The 23690-nt window shown below is 40.6% G+C and overlaps 2 protein-coding genes across 2 annotated transcripts; one reads left to right on the top strand and one right to left on the bottom strand.

Moving 5' to 3' along the window:
* Positions 1-919: 919 nt before the first annotated feature.
* On the top strand, positions 920-4303 carry LOC145005235 (O-fucosyltransferase 15-like). Its single transcript, XM_078964297.1, has 10 exons — positions 920-1420; positions 1711-1800; positions 1884-1989; positions 2099-2160; positions 2248-2336; positions 2565-2685; positions 2773-2916; positions 3008-3327; positions 3402-3642; positions 3812-4303. The coding sequence occupies exons 1-10, from the start codon at positions 1205-1207 to the stop codon at positions 4145-4147; spliced, it is 1725 nt and encodes a 574-aa protein (XP_078820423.1). The 5' UTR covers positions 920-1204; the 3' UTR covers positions 4148-4303.
* A 15-nt stretch (positions 4304-4318) lies between these two features.
* On the bottom strand, positions 4319-12609 carry LOC145006678 (subtilisin-like protease SBT2.4). The gene is made up of 9 exons (XM_078965751.1): positions 12483-12609; positions 7923-8080; positions 7134-7531; positions 6953-7048; positions 6807-6876; positions 6457-6739; positions 5879-6219; positions 5088-5628; positions 4319-4728 (listed from the first exon to the last, which is right to left on the bottom strand). Exons 1-9 carry the CDS (start codon positions 12607-12609, stop codon positions 4319-4321), a joined length of 2424 nt encoding a protein of 807 aa, XP_078821877.1.
* Between the last annotated feature and the right edge of the window lie 11081 nt (positions 12610-23690).

The following is a 23690-nucleotide window of genomic DNA, read 5'->3' as shown; positions in this document are numbered from 1 at the left end:
TTTGTTAGAATTCAACGTTCAAGTTCATATAATATTTCATTATATTATTCATTTTTAAAATTACATAACACGATACCTGAACGTGTATGTTACACAACATCTGAGAGAGGGAAAAAATTGATTCTTTAATGAAACTAAGGAGAAACATCAATTTTAAATCTGTTATCAATAACTATTGGATTTACATTAAGGATGTCGTATTCATAAAGATTTCAAGCTAACTTGCATCAGCTCAAACATGAATTTAAACATCGATATTCAGATAGAATCAAAACACCATATTGGTAGCCAACAATGTTAGATTAGGTGTCTAAGGTCAAAACTAAATCAATATAACTTTATGAACTAAAAACAAAATACTTTTTGGGTAGCCTTAATAACTAAAAATAGTTTGGAACAACTTAAGGAGCGTGATGAAATAATTCGTTTTTTTATACCTTTTTAAGGGTATAATATTAGGATAATTTGAGAGGGAAATGAACTTTCAATTTTGTTCACATTTAACCACTAAACTTTTTTTTATTATCTATTTGCCACTGAACTATTGAAACTGTTCACATTTTACCTTTATGATCGGTTGTTACCGATTATAAGGATAAAATATGAACAAATTCAATAATTAAGTGACAAATAGATAAAAAAAAAATATAGTAACTAAACGTGAACAAAGTCCAAAATCTATTACCCTTTTAAGTCATTATACCTTATTAAAAATTAAAAATTTAATTTGCTTAGTTAATAAAAAATAGTTAATTTGAATAAAAAGCATATATTAAAAAAAAGATGTTTCTATGAGGAGAATATTTTATACTTATTCAAGAAAATCACATTTAACTTTTCTTTCACTGATATCCAAGAAATCCAGATTTAACTAAGCCATCAAAAGTTGCAAATTCTACCAAAAAGAATGTGAAAAGAAGTGACATACAAATTGAAACCTAAAAAGAAAAATAAATATCGACCTTGAGAATTTTCTTCCCTTCCATTTTCATCTCAAGAAAGATTTGAAAAACCTGTATTTGGGTATCCATAACTTCTCACTAAAATAGTAAAATCTGACTCCTTTATCCCCAATTTTGTTTAAGCTAGTAGAGACGAAACCCAAGCTCCAAATCACAAATACTCTCATTTTCGTTATACATGAATCAATCTAAGACATAAATCAAGTTCGTTTTCTAGTAAATGTTTATCGGGATTTGTAAATATGGAGCAAAAACAGCAGCACAAGATGCATACGATGAAGAAAAAAGTGATGGGGTTCAAGATAGCTTCGAATCGAAGCCGTTTAGCATTTGGGATTCTTCTCGCATTCTTCATTCTCATGAATTTCTGGATGCTTTCTCGGATCCAAGATTCGGGTCCTGTTAAAGGCCTCAAATTGCGGTTCTTGAAATCGAACTCCTCCACGGTGTCGCTTCCGGTAATTTCATCAATAGTTGTTTCTCTCATTCTTTTCAATTGTCGGTGGATCTTTGATCCTTCGTGTTGAATTGCGCTAAAACCCCACTAATTTGGGAAAAAAAATTGAATTAATTCAATTGGGAAGAACTAATTCCGTTCGATTGGTAGTCAAATCAATCCGTCATAGTTTTATAGATCATTGATAGTTTGAGCTGAAATTGAATGTTCTAATGGCGTTTTTCTTCTGCATTTTGCTGTATAATCGAATTAAGATCTTGTTTTAGCTTGATTCTATTTTTCAACTTCCAGGAAGAACTGAGAAAGATTAGTAAAGGAAAGAAGCCACATAAAACCGCTTATGCAAGGCTGTTGTATAAAGCTGCTCATGCATTAGCAGAAGTAAGCGATTACTTAAACCTTCAACATTTTGTTATAAAAATACGTTTTTCTCATATTTTGTTGCTTATTATTATTATATTCAGAATCAATACAAGTCTATTGAGCCAAAGGATTTATGGTTGGAACCCTATCACGCTGTTGCTGCATCATGGCAACCTTGTTCTGATCAACGTGTTTGGAAACCAAGTGGTGAAATTTCTCTCTTTTTGATATTCAAATAATAAAAAATTAGATGATTTACTTTGTATTTTAGGGGATATATCTTTTATTTTGTTGTGTTTCACTTTATATTTTTCAGAGGGAAACAATGGTTACATAATGGTTACTGCAAATGGTGGCATAAATCAGCAACGTGTAGCTGTAAGTTATGTTTAATTTCACTAATTTAATGTTTTTTCATTTGTAACAATTTGCAAGAACGAATTTTTTCGGGTTTATTTGTAACAGGTCTGCAATATTGTTGCAGTTGCAAGATTACTTAATGCAACTCTAGTTATCCCAAGCTTTATGTTCAGTAGCGTATGGAGGGATATTAGGTAATAACTCGTGTTGGGATAAATGCGCAAAATATTTGTTTTGTTTTATTTGTTTCTATTACAATATTGTACTTTAAATAATAAATAGTCCGCATATTTAAAGTCAAAAAAGTGTTATGTAATAGAAACAAATGAAAGTATGATGCCATAATGCACAAATAAGTGAAAGTAGTTTGCTATTTTTTGAAGATACTATTATAGTTATAATCGAATTTTGTTTTTTTGTAGTCAATTTGGAGATATCTATCAAGAGGACTATTTTATCGACTACATGAAACCTGATATACGTATAGTGAAGGAATTGCCAAAGGAATTAAAATCGTTGGATCTTGAAGCCATTGGTAGTGTGGTGAGTGATTTATGGATTTATGTTTCTCAAAATTGTCAATTTTGTAACAAATATTTGATTTTTTTGTGTTTTTTTAAACCATGATAGGTGACGGATGTTGATATTGCAAAAGAGGCAAAACCCAGTTTTTATTTGAAATATATTCTTCCACTTTTAATGAAGAATCGAGTCGTTCACTTTGTGGGATTTGGGAATCGATTGGCGTCTGACCCAATACCATATCACTTGCAGGTATTGTGACTATAATTAATCTATTGGTAAATTCATGTATTCAAGATAGATTTGCTTAAATGGTTTTTTGTAATTTGGGGATTTGAAACAGAGACTCCGATGTAGATGTAATTTTCATGCGCTTCAGTTTACTCCAAAAATTCAAGCAACAGCTGCTTTGCTCATTCAAAGAATGCGTCATAATGCGTCGCATTCGGGATTATTGGATGAAAATCTTGTCGGGTCGTTTGCAAAATCAAAGGGAAAAATTAAAAAAGATTTTCGATACTTGGGTTTACATCTGAGGTTTGAAATCGACATGGTGGCTCATTCGTTATGTGATTTTGGTGGGGGTGAAGAAGAAAGGAAGGAGCTTGAAGCATATCGTGAAATCCATTTTCCCGGATTAACGGAGCTCAAGAACACCACAAAGTATGAATTCGTCTGTTCTTACTTGTATGAATTACGCTCTAAACCCTAAAATCTCCCTTTGAATCCGATTTCAGGTCGCCCTCTCCGGAAAGACTTAAAGCAGATGGTTTATGTCCATTAATGCCGGAAGAAACCGTGCTTATGCTTGCTGGACTTGGTTTCAAGCGCGAAACACGAATCTTTCTAGCAGGTGCACAGATTTATGGAGGAAAATCGAGATTAAAAGCTTTAACTACTCTGTTTCCTAATATGGTCACTAAAGAAAACCTGCTTTCAACATCGGAAATCCAACCATTCTTGAACTTCTCATCTCAGGTAAATCGATCATCTATTTCTCTTTCAAAACGGCAAATTTACCCAAATTCGAGAAAACTGATTATAAAAAGGAAGAATGAAATCACCCATCTACTTTTTTTTTTTTTTTTTTTTTTGCCCTAATTCGAGAATTTTCCATCGGTTTCAAATTCTATCTTATTTTTCGCAGCTAGCGGCGCTAGATTTCATAACGTGTACAGCATCCGATGTATTCGCCATGACCGATTCAGGAAGTCAACTATCATCTTTGGTATCGGGTTACAGAGTATACTACGGTGGCGGGAAAATGCCGACGATTCGACCAAATAAACGCAGACTTGCAGACATATTTTTGAAGAACAATACGATTGAGTGGAAGATGTTCGAGACCCGAATTAGAAAAGCGGTTAGACAAAACAAACGGGTCTTCGCCCGACCCGTGGGAAGGAGTGTATATAGATACCCTCGTTGCAGTGAATGTATGTGCAATACACAAGAAGCTACTTTACATATTCGCCCTCGATAATTGTTGTAATCATTTCTTTCTCTCTAATTCATTTATTACATTAATCTTTCACTATTTGTATGTTATATGATGAGATAGGTTCTAATCATTGAGATACAACGAATGTAAAAGTAATATTTTTATATGAAGATAACAAACACCCTTATTCTTACATAATCAAGATTGATTGTTTTACATGGAGATAGGTAATACCGAAAGGGGTATTCTTACTATGTGCTTCAAACTTCCGGTTAGTATAATCTCACCATGGCTAAATGAATCATTTGCTTGTGTAACAATGAGTTTGACTTCCAAATCTTGGGTACCTTGTGGGATTATGGTGAACCATGGTGGATTTAATTCGACTGACACTCCATGGGGCGGCACCACCGCACACACGTAGAACTCCACCTCTTTGGCAACATTCTTGATTGTTCTTCTGACTAATTGTGATCCCTTGAGTGATGAAATGGTGACCGAAGGGACGTTTAGATCTGATGGTGCATGAAAGGAGTGTGAGCATGGTTCTCCGATTACAGTTTTGATGAATTTCGGATCGGTGTTTGGAATTGAACACAAGAAACTCATATAGTCATCAAACCCTGTTTGATAATTACGTTAGTACACGAATTCATAAAATGCATTGTAACATCTTTGTACGTAATAATTACGTTAGTACATGAATTCATAAAATGCGTTGTAACATCTTTGTAAGTACTAAGATTTTGTATTCTTTGGTTATTGATTGTCTTTCCAAGATGTTTTTAAAACATTTAAGCACCAGATCCCATCAAAACTCCATGATCAAGCATTATGGTCAAGCTTTAAACAAGAGCAGTATAAGGATGGGTGACCCCTGAACTGATAAGTCATTTAATCAAACTGCCTAAAGCATACAATATTTTGGTATATACGTGTGATGTTACATACAAAGTTAGGTTAAAAAAAATTCTAAAATCACCTGATGTAAAAACAAGCCCCGGATCAAGAGCATTTGTGGCGCTAACAAGACCCGCACCATAATCAAAAGGCGTGGATCGATGCAATTTATACATTTCCCGAACTTGGGCCATTATTGGTTCCCCTCTGTTATCATATGTAGTGGCAGTTGTTGCCATGGCGGAAGCAATCATCGATGGTGACCATGAAGGATACCGTTGCTTGATCAATGCTGCCACACCAGCAATGTGAGGCGTTGCCATACTTGTACCGGATACCAATCCAAAGTTACAACCCTCGAGCATCGGATTTTTCACGCTCATTGGGCTCCAAGCTGCCCAAATCAAATGGCCCGGAGCTAATATATCGGGTTTCAACAAATCTATTGGGTCCCGTTTTTTGTCGATAAAATTAGGTCCTCTTGAAGAAAATCTGCTCACAATCGGAGCTTTTGCGTTATACTTAGCAAGTCTACCTTCTCCTATAGCTGCTCGCCCGTGATAAGCAGTTGCAACTCCTTTACCATTTCTTTCGGTGTGCTTCTCGTAGTAATCCATTATCATCTGCAAGAATAACAACCTATTTTCATTTATTTGTGTATTATTACATCGTACTTTTAATTCTTTATATTACATATTACTATCATATATTTCTTATTAAAACATTGTGTTTTGAAAGAGGTACTCAAGCGTACATTGAAACTAATTGTCACGACAATTGGGTATATTTTTCAAAATACAATAACGTTATATAAAGAAATAAATCTATGACGTTCTAATAAATAAATCAATGAAAGTACATTGCTATTTATACCTGTGTATCGTTAGCTTTCGGAATCAAGATTCCAGGAATAGAGAACGGATATGGCTCGGCTATGTAGTCACCATATCTAGGATTAGCAACAAACACAAAACCTATGAACCCTAGGGCCCTCCCGGTGTTGGTAATGTCCGTTAGAGTTGAAGACCCGTTATTAAACCCCGTTGAAGACATGCATATCACAACACTTTGTCGTACAATTACGGGATCAAGTGCCTCAGCATGTTGACACTCTTCTATGTATTGCGCCGTCCTTGGAAAATCTCCATTTGCCAAGACTGCATCTTTAGCCAACACTAACTTATATTTTTGCAACCCTTCTTCAAAGTTTGGTCCTGTTAATCACAATAGTACAATTACCAAAAATAGATAAAACGGTTTTGTTAACTGGGCCCAGGCTCAGTTTGTTTCTGCAAAAAAAAAATATTTTTCCAGCAACCTCTGAGCTGACCCACACAGCCTACCTAGTGAACCTCACTGGTAGCACAGCGCAAACAAGGAGCCTAGTCCATATTCAAAGTGAAAACGGATGCGCTAAAAATTTGAACCATTGATCATTTATGTAAGCATACCCGATAATCCGATGCCATTAAATCTTTGGCCATTTCCAAGAACAAGAGAGCTGGGGTAGGTTCTATCGGTGTCACATGAAGCCACACCTACGACCCACGGGCTGTATGAGAGTGTTGAGTATGAATCCGGACCGCGGTTACCTGCAGCTTGAACCACAAAAACTCCGGCTTTGCGGGCGAACAACATAAAGATATCAAACATGCTTAACATAGTAATCGTTTTCTCTGGAGGTTCATCTGGCCCTATTGAAAGTGACAAGATATCAACTCCATCTTTTATCGCCTGCACCATTACCAGTTTCTTAGTGAGCTGAAACACAAGGGTGAGGTGAGGGTCGGGATGACCTTACTTGATCCATTGCTGCAATAACATCTGTTCTAGTTCCTATACTCGGATATATAGCCTTATACACAGCAATTCTGTGTCAAAATGGTGTCACAAGTAAAGTCAAATGTATAATGAAAGTAGCACAACGTGTAATGTTTGACTCATTACCGTGCACGTGGCGCCATCCCACTAGCTCTTCCATAGTAGGATCCTTTGACAACCACCGGAACTCCATGGTTACCAGCAGCAGTTGATGCTGTATGACTGAAAAAAAAAGGAACCACTTTTAATTATCTTATGAAATATTTCATATTCAGTCCTTACATTTTCACCTAAATCTCGATTATACCTTCCATGTCCAACCGAGTCATAGGGGGACAAGATATCGATTGAGGCATTTAATTTGCCACTCGCTTGTGCTCCAGCTGCATAAAACCTAGCTGAAACTATCTTTCCATTACACGAATTCTTTGGAAAATGAGGTCCTTCATCACAGACCCCCGGGAACCGAGTCCTGTTCTTTGGGTACCCGTCTTGAGGATCGTATGTGAAGCTCGGGTGATCAGGATTAATACCGGTGTCAACAAAACCGATAACAATCCCTTCACCCGCATTTCTATCGCCTTCTTCACTTGTCCAAATTCCTTGGGGTAACCCTAAAAAGTTAGGGGTATAAGTTGTCATCATTTTCATTCCTCTATCTTTCTCTATGAACTTAACTCCTGGTGCATTCTTTAACTTCTTGGCCTATATGTGAAAATGACAAAAAAGGGCATTGAAGATTAGAGGTGTTGTGTACTATTTCGTATGATGGAATCATGAATGAAATGGGATGGTTCGTTTTATAGGAATGAAAAAGTTGTTTGTTTTGTTGGATGGATCATGGAATGGAATATTAGAGCATTCGTGAAGGAATATTGTGAATCTTTCCATTGTTTTTTAATGTTAACTATTGTATATACACGCAACATAAAAATTCATAAGAAAATTTATTCCATTTCTACGGGCCAACCAAACTTGATTACCATGGAATGTAATGAGTCATTTTTTTACTATGCCCAACCCGTTCGTTCCACATTTCATTACGTCGACCAATCATGATGAAAAGAGTAGAAATGGTATGAAATTAAGAAAGGACCTGAGTTGGGGTAGTGTGGACAGAAAAGCCATTGACAATGTGTTTGTAGCTATAAAGCTTGTCGTAAGCTCCTTCATCTAATGTGGATTGTAGAAGTTGATCATGAGAGTCTTCCAAGTACTTTGCGTGAGCCTTTAATACTTCACTGTACATATGCCAAAAAGGTGTTCATAAAAACTGTCTATTAGTTGTCTACAAACTTCGAATTGTTCTTAAATATACCCAGATTAATTAACTATTTAATTAATAATAATAATAATAATAATAATAATAATAATAATAATATTAATATTAAACGTTTATGCATAAACAATGAACTTTTAAAGGTGTAAATTAAATAAATAAACCAAAAACTAAAATCTCACTAAAGCAATTTGAAGTACCTAAGGTTGAGAGCTTTTTATTTAAAATAAAAGCTATAGCAATTTGAAGTATCTTTTAGATTCCGAGCTTTTTATTTTAAATAAAAGTCAAAAGCTCATAGGACATCAGTTTTATAGAGGGTTCAATGTAGGGGTGTAAACGAGCCGAGCCGAGCCCGAGCCTGACAAAGCTCGAGCTCAGCTCGTTTAATTTGAGGAAGCTCGAGCTCGATTCGAGCCTTAAAATGAAGCTCGAGCTTGGCTCATGAATAATTTAGTGGGCTCGCGAGCCTAATCGAGCCTCTATGTGTGTGTGTGTATATATATATATATGTGTGTGTGTGTGTGTATATATATATATATATATATATATATATATATATATAGAGAGAGAGAGAGAGGCTCGTTTAAGCTCGCTTAGGCTCGCGAGCCCATTAATTGAAGCTCGGCCCGAGCTCATTTAATAAACGAGCCTCATATTTAGGCTCGAGCTCAGCTCGGGCTCGTTTAATTCGATCTCGAGTCGAGCTTTTAACGAGTCGATCCCGAGTAGCTCACGAGTAGCTCGGCTCACTTACACCCCTAGTTCAATGGATAAAAATGTTGGATTAGTGTCTAAGTCCATAACTATTTTGGTATGTACTTGACCCGGTGGTGCATGGTCTTTTTGGGTTGCCTTCACCAAAGCAACTTGATTGGAGAAATGAATAAAGAGAGAAAGGATAATATGATTTATTAATATGTTATAAGAATAATATATTAAAGGAGAAATCATATTTGTTTAATTAATATTGGTCAATAATTAATTAAGAATTAGTTTTGTGATCAAATGTAATTAATTAAACTAGAGGGGCTGATTTGTAATTATGTGATAGTTACAAAATAAGGTAAGGATTATCTTATTTATATGGTGGACGAATTTAAGGTTGGAAAGCCTTAGAATTCGAGTATGATAAGGATTCAAGGATTATCTTATTGGTTGCTTAATGGATAATCAACTAGATAAAGATAATGACTGAAACCCTATCTCTACACCTATATAAACACCCCTAGGGTCATGAATTCGTGTATCCCTTCCCAAGAGGTCCTAGATACGAATTCTAACCTCTCACCTCTCTCTTTATACCTTCTCCACTTGCTTATGGTGTTTGTGAGCCATTAGAAGAGTGACACTTGTGACTCTAAGCATTCCAAAGTCAATCCAAGGTGGAGTTGTGATTGTTATTGCTATATAACAATCAAGGTATGTTCTTAAACCTAATTACATGTTAATATGATTACTTGCATGCTAGAATTAGGGTTTATAGTCTTGGATTCAAAGCATGTACAATAGAGAAACCTAGATCCAAGCATTAGGGTTTGTATGAGCACATAGGATGTCTTATGACCAAAACCCATCAAAAAAATGGTGAGGTGATATTGAATGAATATTATTTAGTATTGTGGGTGGAGTTGAATGAATAAGTAGTGATGTCAAAAAGTCTCATGGGACCCCGTACCCGTGGGGGCCCCGTCCAGTTTGGGGGAAATTTTTAAAAAATATCGGGGATGGGGATGGGGGCGAGGGCAAGGTTAACCTCAATTTTAATTTCGGGGGCGGGGGCGGGGGTAGGCAATCTTGTCCCGAAACCCTCATGGGGACCCCGTTAATAAATTACACATATATTTACATATATTAATTATATAAATATAATAAATAATAGCATAATTTCAAGCTTCCAAAATTCATCAAAAACACGTTTTTAAGTTGTTAGTATAATGTTTTTAAGATTTCATAACTTTTTTATTTTTAACATATAAAATTTTGCTATAAATAATTATTTGTTACTTAAAAATAGCTTCTTTTAGTCTAAATAACAACTTTTTTTAGCAAAAAAAAGGCAACACAAAAACTATCGGGGATAACAACTTTTTTAGCAAAAAAAAGGCAACACAAAAACTATCAGGGGCGGGGGTGGGGGTAATAAAGGGTATTCGGGGGCGGGGGAGGGGGTAGGAAGGCTGAACATTTCGGGGGCGGGGGCGGGGGCGGGGACGGGGGAACGGGGAAATTTCGGGAGCGGGGACGGAGGATGCACTCCTCGTTCCGTTTGCCCCCGTTGACATCCCTATGAATGAGAGGTTTAATCACCATTCAACGGTGGTATGAGAATTGTTTTTTTTTTTTTTTTCATTCTCATTTTATGTACAAACTATATATTATTATATTGAAAGTTAATTTACTTAATTTTTTTTTTATATAAACCAAACTATACATTATTAATTTTTTGTTTTATACTTCATTTTATTTATATTCAATAATTTAATTTATTAAGTTAATTTATAATTTTTTTATTCTAAACAATAAAAAATATATAAATCCTAAAAATATTTTAAAAAGATAACATTTTATTTGTAACTTTTAATTTTTAAATTGTAATCTTTAATTAATATTTAGTAATTGTAACTTTAAATTTCTAATTAATGTAATATTTTAGTTTTATTTATTAATATTATTTATATATAAAAAATTAAAATCGTAATGTGACAATCCATTAAACTCTTAAAAGTTTAATGGAGTGTAAAGTTTAATAGGTTAAATGATATAACTAGTGGAATGATGATATGACAATTCATTGAACTCTTAAGAGTTCAATGCATTGGAGATGACCTTACTGTAAACTAAGTTTTTTTTTCTTTGACGCAACTTTTCAAAACCACGTAATAGTTTTGTATCCAACTTTTATAAAAAATTGCAAAAAAATAATTTAATTTTAATAGTAAATTATTTTTAGAAGTTAGACCATTATCGACATGTTTTAATTGTTGGTATTTAAAATTTCACCCGTCCTACCATTTTAAGATAATTACAATTCCAAAAGACCCACATATAAGGATGGGGGAGTGGTGTTGTGGGTGTTAAGCATCACCTCAGCCTCCCCTTACTCATGTCAATGCCCAACCGTTGTAGAGGAGAGAGAATCGGTTGTGGGCTGCCAAGGAAGGCATGTTTTTCTTTGCTTGCCGAGCTTTAGGGGAGGGTGCCCATGGCATGCCAACTCCACAAATGAGATGTTGAATTCCTTCCATCTCCACTCCCCCCGACTAAGTAAATTAGCTAAATATGTTGCCTCTTATGATAGATTGAGGGCTTTTGGCTTCCAACTGCGCAGTGCGACTCCCCGTTTTGCTAGGATAGGGTGAGGGCTCGTGTTTGACGATGATACTATGCAACCCATTTTAGAATTGTGTTGCACACCCTTCTCTTACCCTTGATTGAAGCCATCGAGTTTTGAACTACTAGTGGTTACTCTGCATATCTTGACGATAACCTTGTCTCCTACTCATCCAAGAGACAAGCCAAAGTTTCTCCTTCTATTGGCGAGGCCGACAACAAAGATGTAGTTGATGTTGTTGCTTAAACATGTTGGCTTAGGAACCTGCTTCGCGAGCTTCACAATCCTCTTTCAAACGTCATCATTGTCTACCGCAACAATGTCATCGTGGTCTACCTTTCAACCAATCTTGTGCAACACCAATGTACAACATATCTCGACGACAATCTTGTCTCCTACTCATCCAAAGCCAAATTTTCTCCTTCTAGTGGCGAGGCCGGCTACAAAGGTGTAGTTGATGTTGTTGCATAAACATGTTGGCTTAGGAACATGCTTGGCGAGCTTCACAATCCTCTTTCAAACGTCATCATTGTCTACTGCAACAATGTCATCGTGGTCTACCTTTCTACCAATCTTGTGCAACACCAACGTACGAAGTATATAGAAATTGACACCCATTTTGTACGGGATAAGGTTAACACTGCTCAAGTTTGAGTTCTTCATGCCCCATTTATCCTCTTCAGTGCGCTAACATCTTCACCAACAAACTTCTTTCATCACTCTTCACTGATTTTAGATCCACTTTGAGTATCTATTTCCCATCTCCTACTCCAACTAGGGGCCGACGTATTAGTAGATATATTTAGTCCACTTGTCTTGTCATATATTCCTGTTATATTATTGTATAGATAGGCCCCAAACTTTTATTTCATGTATATATCTATACTTTATGTGATTGAATGAGATATATAAAATACTTCACACTAATAAAACAAGATATTAGCATAAAAAATAGGGATATATTACTTGAAGTAATCACCGACTCAGATGTAAAATTTACCTATCAAAATCTATTTTTTCGCCAGATTTGCGAGAAACTGTGCTATCTTGAAAAAACGCAACCGGTGGACTGCCTTCCACCATCACCAAGTATATTTTCCGTTCTTCAGCAACACAAATGGCACAAAACAAAAAAAAGAACACCAGTCGAAATTGCAAAGAAACTGTCATTGTTAATGCAAAGTAGAGAGCTACAGGTTCCTATTGGTAGTAATGATAACAAATGAATAAATTAGTAACAATAATTTTAATGTTGAAAAAGCATGTTAATCAGCCGACTTTTTTTGTGTAACCGTTGCATTTGTTAGACCTTTTTGGTGGCTTATGATGATTAAAAACGTTTTACATGGTCATGTTTCTTGTGTCTGAATTTAAAGTTAATGATTTTTTTTAGTTATTAAACATTTATTTAATTACTAGTTTTGAATATCAAAATTATTAATCAATTATTTTAAATAAGTTATTACTTAAAAAATATTTTTTTGTTATATAAAATTATAATCGTTGATTTAAATAAACACGTGAAGTTATATTACCTTATAATTTATATTAATTTTATTTTATTTTTAATCTAATGTTATTAATTTAATATAATTAGAGTGAAAAAATTTGAAATTTGAAATTTAAAATGGAGAATCAATTATTAATTTAATTTAATAAGAACGAGAAATTTAAAAATTAAAATTCAAAATTGATAATTAATAGGTTGACAAGTAGCATAATAGGTGACATATAATATTAATGATGAATTCTAATAATATAACACTTGTCAAAAGGAGAATAAACATATTCATTTATTAAAATAGGAAGATTTTCATTGAATATTTAAAAAAATTAGAGGAATGAATTTGATAGAGATCAGGATCGGTCCTAAGGAATTAAATATATTTAAAAGTTCATGATGAATAAAAAATGGCCCTTATCATTATTATAAGTTTTTTTTTTTTTTTTTTTTTAATTTATTTATTTATTTATTTATTTATTTATTTATAAATAAGAAAAATATATAAAATTTAATAAAAAATGAGGTCATATGTAGTTGTCCATATTGTTCCCTTTCAAAGCCCCCATGATAGGGATGTAGCTAACGTCTACCTATGATCTATAATAGTCCATTTAATAATAATAAAATAAAATAGCATGATAAAATTTACAAAATCTAATTATATACTATTTTTTTGGAAATGATGAATATATATATATATATATATATATATATATATATATATATATATATATATATATATATATATATATATATATATATATAGTGTGGATGTACGATTGATTAGTAACCAATCATTTTAGTTATTTTAAAAAAGTAATTAATAATTATTATTAAATTAAAGATAGTTGAAAAATATCATCTAATTTCATTGTAAAGGTATTTTAGTCTATTAACATAATGTAACACCCATAATCAGAAAGATCAAGAAAGGAAGGGAAAACCCTAAGTCAAAGGGGTCAAGTCGTCGAGCCTAGGGTGGAACTCGACGAGTCCGAGCAAGATCCGAGTCGAAGAATAAGTGACCGGCTCGACGAGTCGGAAAGTGGACTCTGCGAGTCCGGTCTAGATTGGGAAACCCTAAGTCCAGGGCTTTGTGCACTATATAATCATCTCATTCTTTCCCTTAGGGTTCTATATAGCCTCTCTTACCCAGAACACGAAACCCTAAGTCTCTATTTTTGCACATTCAAGCTTTCTTGCCATTTTAGGTGATTTGAAGGAAGAACGAGGAAGGGAACCTTTGGTGATTCAAGGATTGGTTTTAGATCCAGATTTGGGGTGGCTTTTCAGATCCCTTGAGGTAATAAGCAGACCATATTGCATTTAGATCTATCTTATGGTTGAGTTTTGGGCATTTTTGAGTATGGAAGAGGTTTATTCCGAGTTTGGAGTAGATCTGAGGTTGCTACCTAAGATCTAGGCTATTAAGGATCCAGAAAGCCATAAGTTTATGCCAATAAGTTGTTGGTGAAGCCCCTTGGTCACAAAACCTAGCCCTAGAGTGTTTTAAGCCCATATCTCTTTGATTTCACGTAAAGTTTCCAAATTTACGTGAGGAATGGACTTGGGAAGAGTGGATCTATGAGTTGGAGCCCCTGCATGGCTCGAAAAGCCACTGTATGGATTAAGGAATGAAGCGACTCGGCGAGTCACATGGGCGAACTCGGCGAGTTGGATGAAGATGGGCATGGACTCGACGAGTTGGAAGAACAACTCGGCGAGTTTGTTGAAGATTGTCATGGACTCGGCGAGTCTGTTCTTGGACTCAGCGAGTCAGGTCGCGAAGCACTAACCCCCTTATGGTTAAGACTTAGATCGGTGAGTTGAGTGGAGACTCAATGAGTTGGGCAGGATAGAACTCATAGATCGTTGAACTCGACGAGTCTTGGGGTGACTCGGCGAGTTGAGTCGTATTATGGGAGTTTTGGAATTCATGGACTCGACGAGTCTTGGGGTGACTCGGCGAGTAGAGTCAGTCAAGAAGGTTGAATTAGACTAGGACTTTGACTTTGGCAAGAGTGGACTTAGATGGTTTCTAAGAGTTCAGTTTGGGACTAAGTGTTGGATGATATTGATATTGATAGCTCGGGAAGCTAGTGGAGCAGCGGTTTAGAGAACCGACGGTCAGCAGTCAGAGGGTTATCAGCAAAAGTTCAGCAGTGTAGGTGAGTTTCCCTTTGTGTGAATGGGTCTACGACCACAATGCCGGCCCATGTAGTTATGAGTAGGAAGACCCGGGGGTTAGCCCTAGGCAGTGTTTGCTAGTATGATATTCTGGACAAAGGTCCGATGTCGGGCGGGTGCCCAAGGAATTGTTTGCATGTTAGAGTATACTTGTTGTCTGTGTGATGCATGTATGTGCGGAAGGTGAGTGTGGGCGAGGTCCCGTATCTCACCAATAGCAGAGTATGGACGGTGTTCCATATCTCATTAGTATTAGAGCATGTGCAAGGCCCGAGATAGGCATGGAGTGAGTTTAGGCGTGGCCCGTATCTCACTTACCGTAGGAGCTTGGACGGGGTTCCATGACTCACTAGTGATAGGACAGGGGCGAGGCCCAAGACAGGCAAGGCCTAAGGACAAGAATGCAGTAGGGTATGTTCAGTTATGTGTTATATGCTATTTTGTACTATATGTGGTTAGCGGGCGAGGCACAGAGACAGGCGGGGCCTAAAAGAAATAGATCTGTATTCGAGCGGGGCTCGAAGCCAAGTGGGGCCTGGAGCAGCGGGGCCGTTGTAGCGGGCGGGCCCCGAGGTAGGGGCGAGGCCCGAAATAGCGGGTGTGGCCCAGTATATGTTGTATGTGTTTGTGCAAGATATGTGGTAGGTTGGGGAACTCACTAAGCTTCATGCTTACGTTTTCAGTTTTGGTTTCAGGTACTTCCGGTAGCGGAGGGAAGAGCTCGGGGTGATCGCATGACACACACCATTGATTAGTCAGCCTGTGATGATTGACTCTGATAATGAAATATTGAAACGACCCAAAAATACGACCCAAAAATTTTTGTTTTTAATATAATCAAAACTGTAATCAGAGTATCATATAATAAAACCATGCATGATGTACTCCAAAACATAATAAAATACTGTGCGGAAAACTGTATCATACTACATCGACTCAAACAACTAAATCAATCCCAGGCTAAAGCTGAGGCGGTGGTGTGTGCGATGCCGTCATCCCGAGCTCTTCCCTTTGCTTGCGGAAGCACCTGAAACCAAAACTGAAACTGTAAGCACGAAGCTTAGTGAGCTCCCCCAAAATACCACATACCATACAATAACAATATCATATAAACACATATCGGGCCTTGCCCACTGCATCGGGACGAAGCCCGGAAACTGCATCGGACCGAAGTCCGGAACTGACTGGGACCTTATCCCCTGCATCGGACCAAGGTCCGAAACTAACTGCATCGGACCGAAGTCCGGAACTGACTGGGACCTTGTACCCTGCATCGGACCGAAGTCCGGAACTAACTGCATCGGAATGAAGTCCGGAACTGGCTGCATCGGACCGAAGTCCGGAACTGACTGCATCGGACCGAAGTCCAGAACTGAGCATATCATAGCATATCATGACAACTAGCATAAACACATATACTGCATACTACATCGGGCCGTAGCCCGGAACACATAATGCATAACACATAACACATAGCTCACAAATCGTGTCTGAGCCACGAAGGCATCAGACATACTAACTACTGCATCGGATCAAGTCCGGAAACTACTGCTAACTAGACGGGCCGGCATTGTGGCCTTAGACCCGTCCCTACTGGAAGGAAACTCACCTCGTAAACTGGCGGTTGAGTGTGTGTCTCTGAAAGCTAACGGCTGCTGCTCCTGAATCTCCTCGGCTCAATAAACTCAGATTTGCCCTTGGATCTTTGCACTACAACTCGTTTCCTTGCTTCTTTCTTCTTCTCCTTCTTCACACCTTCACAAAAATGGCACCAAATCACTTATAAGCTCTCAAGGGAGGATTAGGGTTCTCTCACTGTGTTCTCAGGGTGAAAGTGGCGAGAATGAGGCTATAATGTGGTTTAAATAGTGGGCAAACTCGGGGATTTAGGGTTTCACCCAGACGGACGGACTCGCCGAGTCCGGGATATGGACTCACCGAGTCCCCGGCTCCCGCGTGCACAAAATACGCGACCCAACTCGGCGAGTCAGGCTAGAACTCGCCGAGTCCCTCTTGAAACTTAGACAATTAACAATTAATTAACATACCGGGAACGGGTCGTTACAATTCTCCCCCACTTGACTTAGACTTCGTCCTCGAAGTCTGCTACGGTTGGATCTGCGAATAACTCCGGGTAGTGCGTTCTCATCTCTTCCTCGGCCTCCCACGTCCATTCAGATCCCTTCCGGTGCTGCCACTGCACCTTCACTAGCTGAATGACCTTGTTCCTCAAGGTCTTGATCTTCCGATCCAGAATCGCAACCGGCCTCTCAATATAATTCAGGCTGCTATTAACCTGAATATCCTCTAGGGGAACGACTGCCGACTCATCCACCAAACACTTTCTCAATTGCGACACGTGGAAAGTGTTGTGGATCTGACTAAGCTCCTCAGGAAGATCTAGCCGATAAGCAACCCGACCCACCCGGGCCATAACCCTGAAAGGACCAATAAATCTGGGGCCCAGCTTGCCCCTCTTCCGGAACCTGATGACACCTTTCCAAGGTGAGACTTTTAGAAGAACCATATCTCCCACCTGGAACTCCAAGTCCGAACACCTCCTGTCAGCGTAGCTCTTCTGCCGACTCTGCGCAGTCTGCAGCCTACTACGGACCTGCTGGATCAACTCAGTCGTCTTGAGCACCACTTCGGTGCTCCCGATGACTCGCTGACCGACCTCGCCCCAGCAAATCGGGGTCCTACACTTCCTACCATACAGCATCTCAAAAGGAGGTCGATCAATACTCGCATGGTAACTGTTGTTATACGAGAATTCCGCTAACAGAAGATACATATCCCAACTGCCCCCAAAATCTAGAACACATGCCCTAAGCATGTCCTCAAGAGTCTGAATCGTCCTCTCGCTCTGCCCGTCAGTCTGAGGGTGGAAAGCGGTGCTAAAATGAAGACGAGTACCCATCTCGTCGTGGAACCGCTTCCAGAATCTGGAGGTGAAACGAACATCTCGGTCTGACACCACCGATACCGGCACTCCATGACGTGCCACTATCTCTCGCACATAGATATCGGCTAACTTTTCCGCCGATATACTCTCCTGGATCGGGATAAAATGGGCACTCTTCGTCAACCGATCCACCACTACCCATATCGAATCCACTCCACGTGCGGTCCTGGGAAGTTTGGTGATAAAATCAATGGTGATATCCTCCCATTTCCACACGGGAATGTCCAACGGCTGCATCTTGCCGTGAGGTCTCTGGTGCTCCGCCTTGACCTTCCGGCAGGTCAAGCATCTCTCAACGTACCAAGCGACGTCCCGCTTCATGCAGGGCCACCAATAATCAGGTCGAAGATCTCGATACATCTTCGTCGCCCCTGGGTGGATAGAAAATCGAGACTTATGAGCCTCGTCCATCAATACCTGCCGTACTCCACCCCAGTACGGTACCCACACCCTACCATGAAGCGTCAACAAACCCCGACTATCGTAATCAAACGATGCTACTTGACCCACTATCCTCTCACATTTCTGCCTCTCCTCCTTGAGGCCCTCCTCCTGAGCCTCCTTGATCCGCTCCAACAGCGGAGTGATCACTGTCATCCTCATGCACAGATCCCTGATAGGGGCCGCCGACACTTTGCGGCTTAGGGCGTCGGCCACCACGTTGGCCTTCCCTGGATGATAAAGGATCTCACAATCATAATCCTTTAGTACGTCCAACCACCTCCTCTGCCTCATGTTCAGACTCGACTGATCCATAACATACCGCAAACTCTTGTGATCCGTGTATATAGTACAACGGACCCCATACAGGTAATGTCTCCAAATCTTGAGGGCAAACACAACTGCCCCCAGCTCCAAATCGTGGGTAGGATAGTTAGCCTCGTGAGGCTTCAACTGTCTCGAGGCATAAGCTACAACATGGCCTCGCTGCATCAATACTGCTCCCATACCTGTGATTGAAGCATCACAGTAGACTACGAAGTCCTCTACTCCTTACGGCAAGATAAGGATCGGTGCCTCGCACAATTTCTGTCTGAGAGTCTCGAACGCCGCCTGCTGCTCAGGCCCCCAACGGAATACCACCGACTTCTTGGTTAGTCGGGTGAGTGGCACTGCTATCTTGGAGAAGTCCTGAATAAATCTCCGATAATACCCTGCCAACCCCAGGAAGCTCCGAATCTCAGATGGAGACCTCGGGACCTCCCACTGCATCACGGCCTCAATCTTGGCCGGATCTACCAAAATACCCTTCTGGTTGACGAGATGGCCAAGAAACTGCACCTCGCGCAACCAGAACTCACACTTGGAGAACTTTGCGAAAAGTCTCTCCCTCCTCAAAGTCTCCAACACCTCCCGCAGGTGCTCCTCGTGCTGCCCCTGAGTCTTGGAATATACCAAGATGTCATCTATGAATACTATCACCGACCGATCCAACATCGGTCTGCACACGCGGTTCATGAGATCCATGAACGCGGCTGGGGCATTGGTGAGCCCAAATGGCATCACCACGAACTCATAATGACCATACCGGGTCCTGAAAGCAGTCTTCTGTACATCCTCATCTCTAACCCTCATCTGATGATATCCAGAGCGTAGATCGATCTTGGAGAACCAAGACGCTCCCTGAAGCTTATCAAACAAATCATCTATCCTCGGAAGTGGGTAACGGTTCTTCACCGTTACTTTGTTCAACTCCCGATAGTCAATGCACATCCGATGCGACCCATCCTTCTTCCTCACAAATAAGATCGGCGCTCCCCAAGGCGAACTGCTCGGCCGAATGAAACCCTTGTCTAACAGCTCCTAAAGATGTGTAGACAACTCCTGCATCTCAGGGGGAGCTAGCCGATATGGTGCTTTGGCTATCGGAGCCGCACCAGGAACTAGATCGATCCTGAACTCAACCTGTCTCTCTGGAGGTATCCCCGGAAAATCCTCGGGAAACACATCCGGGTAATCTCGAACAATAGGAACATCATCAATCGTCGTCTTGCCCTTCTCCCGGGCATCCAAGACGTATGCGATAAAACCGACGCAACCCTGCTGAACATAGCGCCTCGCCCTTGCGACGGAACAAAAGATCGGACCACGCTGTGGCCTCTCGCCCTGAATCACTAACTCTCCCCCACTGGGAGTGCGAACCCTCACTAGCTGAAGCTCACAATCAATCACCGCCCCATTGGGGCTTAGCCAATCCATGCCCACGATAACTTTATTCCCTCGCAAGGGAATAGGAACCAGGTCCACTGAAAACTGCTCATCGAATATCTGAAGAGAACACCCTCTATGCACTCTGCCGACCCTCACGGTCCTATCATCTGCTATCTCAACCTCTAACGGACAATCCAGCTCCCCTGGAGCTCTGCTAAATTTCTTGCTAAGCGCAAGCGATACAAATGATCGGGTAGCTCCCGAATCGAACAATACCAAAGCAGAAATGTCGTTCACCAAGAACGACCCTAAATAAAGCATATCATCAAGAAATATACAAACGATAACAATAATAATCAAAAGGTGAAGGAAAGATACCTACCCGTCACCACATCAGGAGTCGCATGCGCCTCCTCTGCTGTCATCTGAAACGCCCGGCTCTTCGCTGCTGGTGCATCAGATCGGCCCTGCCGGCCATCTGTAATCCTCAAGGTGGCAGGGGCAGGTGCAACCACCTTCCCTGCTGCAGCTAGACTGGGACACTGGGACTTTTTATGTCCCCTCTGATTGCACTGAAAGCAAATCAGGTCTGATGCTGAAACCGCAGTAGCAGGGGCCGTACAATCCCTGCTCATATGCCCAATCCGACCGCACTTGTAGCAGCCGGAACTCCCTGCCTTGCACGCCCCCTCGTGCATCCTCCCACACTTTCCATACCGACCGTGGCTCTGCTGACTCCTGGACCTGTGATCTGAAACCTTGGGCTTTTTGCCCGCACTACCTGAACCCGAAACCGCCTCCGGTTTCCTCTTCCTCTCCATCTCGAGATCAATCTCCCTCTCCCTGGCTCTAGCAATCATGTCGTCCAGCGTTTTACAGCTGGACCGGCTCACAAACATGCGGATATCACTCCGCAACATCTCATGATAACGGGCCTTCTTCATCTCCTCATCGGCTGCATACTGAGGAACAAGAAGAGCCCTCTCCCTGAACTTGGCGGTGATCTCCGCCACTGACTCGGTAGTCTGAGTAAGATCCTGGAACTCCCTGGCTAGCTGCAGCACCTCAATGACCGGTGCAAACTCCGCCCTGAACCTGGTAGAGAAATCAGTCCAGGTCATAGCATCCAATGCCGCATCATCCCCGATGGCGTGTCCGACCTCCTCCCACCAATCCCGTGCCCTGTCCTTCAGTAGACAGGACGCCAATCTGACCTTGTCCCCCTCGGGACACCTGCTAGTGCGGAAGGCGTTGGCCACATCCGCCAACCATCTAGTACTCGCTATGGGGTCCTGCGCCCCATGATAGTCTGGAGCTCCGCACGCCCTGAACTCCCTGAATGTAAGAGTGCGCGACCCCATCACGGCCGCCATCTCAGCCCGGAAAGTACTCAGTCTCTCATCCATCATCTCCAAAATACCCTCCTTGATCAAACCGAAGATCACAGGAGTCTGATCCAATATGATGCGGGTAACCTCAGAAGAAAGGAACTCTCTGGTCTGCTCATCCATCTGCCCGACCTCCGGGCCTGATCCCGATCCTGATCCCCCTCCAGCATCTGAGCTGCCGCCTGCTGGTCTCGGACGCAAAACTACCATTCTGAAACATATCATAACAACATCAGAACATTGAAATATCTCAAGGGATCATGACACTGCTACTAGCTTCCTGGTCTTGTCTTGGCCTTCCTTGATTCGAGTACGGATCCTCTGCTTTCAGTAGTACGGGCCCATACTACCTTCCACATCTATCCGTACTTTCCTCAAGAACTGCCTTGACTCCACCAAGTCACTTCTACTACTGCTATTCTCTGCTACTCTCATCCTAGGCTTGCCCTAGGAAAATCTCAGGCTCAACACAACTGGTCCTTAGCTGCTGAAGGTTTCCTCATAACGCCAATTAGCCATTACCTAAACACCATCACATGTGATGAGGATCAGATAATCCTTCGAGTAGAAGACCCGTCCCTATAACGGTTGGACTCAAACAAGAGCTGCGCGATAGGGCCAGTTCCAGTACTCTGAGATTATTCAATCCTAGTCACATGTGGTGTGATGTGTTCACCTAATGGCTAACTCCCATCACTCGGAACCCCACTAAGCACAAAGCAAGCAGCATTCGGACACGGAAAACAGACTCAAGCAAACTATTCTCATAACAAGAAACTGCACTAGCATAAGGTGCTAAGCTCCTGTTATCAGGCATAACCTAATCAGGCTATCCTACTGCTGTCTACTCAGTACTAGCCTGCAATACTCATAAAGCTGTAACACATAAGCAGGCACATAAGGCATTCTCCTAAATCCTTAGTCCTATACTAGCATGCTGTTCTACTAAAACTGAAATTGAACAAATAACTTGTATGGGTAATTTGCGAGTACTTACTTGAGCTCGGCTGACCGCATGCACACACCTCTATCTTGTTTAAAAAAAAATTCTTCCTTTCTAAGTACTTTCAAAATTCTTTTTATAAAACGTTTTTATTTTAATAAAATCTTTCATTTCCCTTAGTTTGAGTTCAGACACACCCGGAAGTGTATCCGAATCCCTCAAACCAGGGCTCTGATACCAACTTGAAACGACCCGAAAATACGACCCAAAAATTTTTGTTTTTAATATAATCAAAACTGTAATCAGAGTATCATATAATAAAACCATGCGTGATGTACTCCAAAACATAATAAAATACTGTGCGGAAAACTGTATCATACTACATCGACTCAAACAACTAAATCAATCCCAGGCTAAAGCTGAGGCGGTGGTGTGTGCGATGCCGTCATCCCGAGCTCTTCCCTTTGCTTGCGGAAGTACCTGAAACCAAAACTGAAACTGTAAGCATGAAGCTTAGTGAGCTCCCCCAAAATACCACATACCATACAACAACAATATCATATAAACACATATCGGGCCTTGCCCACTGCATCGGGACGAAGCCCGAAAACTGCATCGGACCGAAGTCCGGAACTGACTGGGACCTTGTCCCCTGCATCGGACCAAGGTCCGGAACTAACTGCATCGGACCGAAGTCCGGAACTGACTGGGACCTTGTCCCCTGCATCAGACCGAAGTCCGGAACTAACTGCATCGGACCGAAGTCCGGAACTGGCTGCATCGGACCGAAGTCCGGAACTGACTGCATCGGACCGAAGTCCGGAACTGAGCATAGCATAGCATATCATGACAACTAGCATAAACACATATACTGCATACTACATCGGGCCGTAGCCCGGAACACATAATGCATAACACATAACACATAGCTCACAAATCCTGTCTGAGCCACGAAGGCATCAGACATACTAACTACTGCATCGGATCAAGTCCGGAAACTACTGCTAACTAGACGGGCCGGCATTGTGGCCTTAGACCCGTCCCTATTGGAAGGAAACTCACCTCGTAAACTGGCGGCTGAGTGTGTGTCTCTGAAAGCTAACGTCTGCTGCT

This window comes from Lactuca saligna, chromosome 7 (assembly GCF_052625555.1).
Source record: "Lactuca saligna cultivar CGN05327 chromosome 7, ASM5262555v1, whole genome shotgun sequence".
NCBI lineage: Eukaryota > Viridiplantae > Streptophyta > Magnoliopsida > Asterales > Asteraceae > Lactuca > Lactuca saligna.
This window is presented reverse-complemented; position numbering and strand designations above follow the sequence as displayed.